This window comes from Haliotis rufescens, unplaced genomic scaffold, assembly GCF_023055435.1.
Source record: "Haliotis rufescens isolate VD_foot unplaced genomic scaffold, xgHalRufe1.0.p SCAF_1, whole genome shotgun sequence".
Classification (NCBI taxonomy): domain Eukaryota; kingdom Metazoa; phylum Mollusca; class Gastropoda; order Lepetellida; family Haliotidae; genus Haliotis; species Haliotis rufescens.
In genome coordinates, this window is record NW_025963779.1 from 76,619,680 (window position 1) to 76,624,756 (window position 5,077).

At 41.5% G+C, this 5,077-nt stretch overlaps 1 protein-coding gene across 2 annotated transcripts; it reads left to right on the forward strand.

Annotated features, from left to right (window-relative positions):
- Positions 1-654: 654 nt before the first annotated feature.
- On the forward strand, positions 655-5,077 carry LOC124118465. Of its 2 annotated transcripts, none has more exons than XR_007222566.1 (3): positions 655-939; positions 2,343-2,970; positions 3,704-5,077. XR_007222566.1 is itself a non-coding variant. In XM_046480578.2 (3 exons), the coding sequence occupies exons 1-3, from the start codon at positions 672-674 to the stop codon at positions 3,907-3,909; spliced, it is 612 nt and encodes a 203-aa protein (XP_046336534.1). In that variant the 5' UTR covers positions 655-671; the 3' UTR covers positions 3,910-5,077. The 2 variants fall into 2 exon arrangements, 1 of the variants encoding a protein (XP_046336534.1); XM_046480578.2 differs by having other exon boundaries at positions 2,833-2,970.

Consider the following 5,077-nt stretch of genomic DNA (forward strand, 5'->3'; position numbering starts at 1 on the left):
AGATGCCATGTTTTGCATGCTTTGGCTTTGTGACCTTGACCTTCGCTAACGGTAACGAAGAACATGCCCAACTGTTTGGCGAACACCCTGTGGAATCATTGCAAATATACAATTATATTTATGGGTGTCAGCCTCGGTGAATTTGTGGCTCCCATTTAGTTGGGACTTAAAATGGCATAGAAAAGCGTATAAATATTCATCAGTTTGAAGATATAATGTAATACAGCGTGCGACATGAGGTTGATGTTATGTTTAACTGAAACTAAGCCTGCTTTGAAATCAGGGTCTATCTGCACTCTCCTCTACCGACAAAAAACAGCAGTATTTTAGAATTTAGAAATATGTTTTCAGCATGATCCAGCAGGTACTCACATGTCAGTGTACACGTTAAACTTACACGTATCTAATGACATATCGTTCATAGAATCAAATAATAATATTAAATTCGATTTTTTTACAGGAGTGTCAAACGCTTTGTTACCAATGTTATGCAAATGCTGTCTGATAATTTAAAATCACAGGTCAAATCAGTTGTTTTATCACATGTTTGCAAAAATGGCAACTTAAGACTACACATGCCAGCGTTGCCTACCTGTCACTTATCAAGCAATGCGGTGGCGTTCTCGATAACACTATCTCGCTTTGCAACGCGTGAGTCAACAAAATTCAAAATGGCGGGCGAGCGGACAAATCTCCTGCTCCATGGCCTGGGAACGTTGATCATCGCGACGGCTACGATTACCTTAATGGTTGCTGTGTTCACGGACAGTTGGATACAGTCCCCTGTGGAGGGGTCCGGATTCCAGAAGGCCGGTTTATGGAAGATCTGTCTGGTTAACTACGTCATACATAGAAATGTACAGACCCCTAAAGGCTTAGTTGGGTGTTACAGTTTTGCCGACCCAATTTTCTATGATGTTCAGGATTGGATACACCCCAGTAAGTATAAGACTAAATATTTCATAATGTAATTTATAAACACTTGGCAGTAACACTCTATTGATATTGCTGTGTTTCTAATCTATGTCAAATACGTTATATCCTATTTCCGGTAACGTCAACACAGAAATCGTTACAAAAATACCGAACCTCGAAGATCCGGGCTGGAATAGGTCTTCAGCAACCCATGCTTGCTGTAAAAGGCGACTATGCTTGTCGTAAGAGGCGACTAACTGGATCGGGTGGTCAGGCTTGCTGACTTGGTCGATGCATGTCATCGATCCAAATTACGTGGATCGATGCTCATGAGGTCAATCACTGGATTGTCTGGTCCAGACTCGATTATTTACAGACCGCCGTCATATAGCTTGAATACAGCTGAGTGCGGCTTTAAACAACAAACCAACCACAAAAATACCATTTATCATGATGATCGTGGTCATAATGTCGTAATAATGATTTCTTCATTGCAACAAGCTTCTTTCTAACTTAAATAACCGCGGTAAAATATGTATTTGGTTCCTAATTGTAACCTATGTATGTTACATAGTTACATATAATTCAAAGTTTTAAACCCTTTTTTTATTTTGAACAAGTTGTTTCGAATCAAATCACTTTGGAACCGCTGCTATGACCCTGCTTGTATGCGAGGACAGTGTTCATAACAGACATTCACATTGTTTGTTTACTTTATGGATAATCTTGTCATGAGGTCAAGCTCGTGTGTTGACTGTCATACACCAATTCAGTCTACGCATTGCTGTTATGATGCGGGAGGAATGTCAGCGTTGTTATCGTCATAGACCATTTTCAACACTACAACTTGCTTTCGGGATATGCTGCAGCCATACTCGGGAATGGGAGGATAGTTCTTGACCTGCCTCGTCAGTGTGTAATTAACCAGGATGTAGCTTACATTTCTGATAATACTCGATGCACGGAGACGGAAACCCTTATATCTCTAAGGATACAAATAAACAATATTCAAACTTTTATTTTATCCTGACAATTCCTGAATAACAAAACAAAATGTTTATTTCTATTTTATCTTATTACAATGATTAATAATGGTCACCCAATTTAACGCTTTATATATCATTTATCTGGAGCTTGCTATATGGTTCCGTTACATTAACCCTCTGTCGCCCAGCTTCAAGTTGCTACCGAAACATTTGTAGCAATGTATTTGTAGTTTGTATTTCAAAAGCCTCTAGGCCACTCATCTTGTAAGTATAACATTAGCAATAGTCCATGAATATGTTCAAAGTTGGCATCTCATTTCACTGCATTTCCGTGTATTTAATCCATATCAATATCTGTCAGTTATACTTTGGTAAATATGCCCGTTGTCCACATTTGGATTGACCGCTGTTTCAAGTCTATATGATGTCTCTTTGTTTTAGTATGGCTGAAGGCAGTCAAGGGCATGTTGGTGATGTCTCTTTGTTTTAGTATGGCTGAAGGCAGTCAAGGGCATGTTGGTGATGTCTCTTTGTTTTAGTATGGCTGAAGGCAGTCAAGGGCATGTTGGTGATGTCTCTTTGTTTTAGTATGGCTGAAGGCAGTCAAGGGCATGTTGGTGATGTCTCTTTGTTTTAGTATGGCTGAAGGCAGTCAAGGGCATGTTGGTGATGTCTCTTTGTTTTAGTATGGCTGAAGGCAGTCAAGGGCATGTTGGTGATGTCTCTTTGTTTTAGTATGGCTGAAGGCAGTCAAGGGCATGTTGGTGATGTCTCTTTGTTTTAGTATGGCTGAAGGCAGTCAAGGGCATGTTGGTGATGTCTCTTTGTTTTAGTATGGCTGAAGGCAGTCAAGGGCATGTTGGTGATGTCTCTTTGTTTTAGTATGGCTGAAGGCAGTCAAGGGCATGTTGGTGATGTCTCTTTGTTTTAGTATGGCTGAAGGCAGTCAAGGGCATGTTGGTGATGTCTCTGTTCCTCAACGTCTTCAACCTCTTCTCCTCGGCCTTCTACCTGGTTCAGGGGAGGGCACAACTCCTCATCCCCATCACTGTCCTAGGCAGCGTATCAAGTAAGCTCCATCCTTCTGAGTTTTCACAACTCCTGATCCTACAGCTACCAAGCCATGCAATTTTCTTTTAATATATCAAATAGTCTGTCCGTGATGCGTTTGTAATAGTTGCAATGAGTTTACACTAGGAAACACGGTCGTCAATAAGACTTTTATGTACATGTATATCACTCTCCGATAAGCAAAGTATATACATTTCAGTCAGTGCACCCCAATTGTACCACCCAATCTCGCAGTCATAAAACCTTTGACACGCCAACTCTGAAGTGTTGGAAACAAATCACTGTGGGGTTGAGATGTTACGAGTACAAGACAGGACATAACAATGTCCTTACAATTGTACGAGTATAAGACAAGACCTAACAATGTCCTTAAAATGTTGACCCGTGAAGCTCCGGGGTAGAATAGGTCTTCAGCAACCTATGCTTGCTGTAAAAGGCGACTATGCTTGTCGTAAGAGGCGACTAACTGGATGGGGTGGTCAGGCTTGATGACTTGGTTGATGCATGTCATCGATCCAAATTGCGTGGATCGATGCGCATGATATTAATCACTGGATTGTCTGGTCCAGGCTCGATTATTTAACAGACCGCCGTCATATAGCTTGAATAACAAACGAGCCAACCAACCTCAAAATGTTACGAGTACAAGACAAGACCTAATAATGTCCTTACAATTGAACGAGTATGAGACAAGACCTAACAATGTTTACTCTTCGTGCTGTCTGTTTCAGCGGTCATGATATCGTGTGGGACGTCCTTGTACAGGTACAGCTCGAACGACCCCTACTGGCTTCCGCTTCCTGATTCCAACCAGTTGGATTGGTCCTACTACACAAGCGTAGCTACCATATTCATCATGATGATTGGTTCAAGCATGCACGGGATACAGGCCCTGCTTCTGTGCTGCAGCAGGGAAAGGTCAATGCGGAAACACTAACCGGGACAAGAGGAAGCAGTGTTGTCCAGATATTGTCTGGACATTTGGGGAGACAATTAACACGCATAATTTCCCTATATTTCTTACTTCATGACAGGCATGATCGTTTTTCTACCGAATTATTTTGTGATACTTGAATAGTATTTTTAAGGGAAAATGACCCAGAAAACATCAGAGTGAAGAAACATGCAACAGAACACTGCAGATTCAGAGCATTGAAGACCGTCATTGTAGATGCAGAACAGTGAAGACCGTCATTGTAGATGTAGAACAGCAGTGTTTGAAATAAAAAATGCCAGTCTGCAATCAGGACCGACCGACTTTAGAAGATGCAGACCACGACTAAACTCTTCAGGCCCACATTAAAAAGCTGCAACTTTTTGTGATAAATAAATAGAGAGATAGATTTACTGCAGGCCATAAGGACCCACATAAACTTGACACAATGGGCCCGACACGAGATCTACAAATCACGGGCCTACGCACAGGCGCTCATCTCGAACACTGCAGAAGATGCAGGACATAACAGTGAAGGTCATCACTATAGGTTCAGAACACTAAAGATCGTCACTGTAGATGCAGGGCAGTGAAGGTCGTCACTGTAGATGAAGGGCAGTGAAGGTCGTCACTGTAGATGTTCAGCGGGCATTTCCGGGTTGTGTTTATTGTATGTTTTACCGAAATTGTATGGATTATTTCTGATGCAGTATGATGCGTTTGAACCAGACATCACTGTGTCTGTTCGCTGCAGACAGACAGACTGCCGTAAAAACCCTTGAATCTGATGCATCAACACAATTTGTGTCATGTCAGGGTTCCACCGGTGAGGATATATCTTCTGTATGGCGATGGTCCTATTGTGATGATATATAACACGGTTATATGATGGACAAACATGCAGTATTGATGTGTAGCAAGGTTAAAGGGTACACCACACAATTAGACAGGTGCCAATTGATACCAATTCCTCTGTAAATCCAAGGAATTCGTCAGGGATCGCTAGTTGCATTCATACCAATACCCATGTTAATCCAAGGAATTCGTCAGGGATCGCTAGTTGCATTCATACCAATACCCTTGTTAATCCAAGGAATTCGTCAGGGATTGCTGAATTCATACCAATACCCTTGTTAATCTAAATAATATGTAGGGGGTCCATGGCTGAATT

Coding starts and splice junctions, on each gene's coding strand:
- LOC124118465 (XM_046480578.2), top strand. CDS start 672: ATGGCGGGCGAGCGGACAAATCTCCTGCTCCATGGCCTGGGAACGTTG. Junction 940..2,832: donor TCAGGATTGGATACACCCCA/GTAAGTATAAGA, acceptor TCTTTGTTTTAG/TATGGCTGAAGGCAGTCAAG. Junction 2,971..3,703: donor TGTCCTAGGCAGCGTATCAA/GTAAGCTCCATC, acceptor TGTCTGTTTCAG/CGGTCATGATATCGTGTGGG.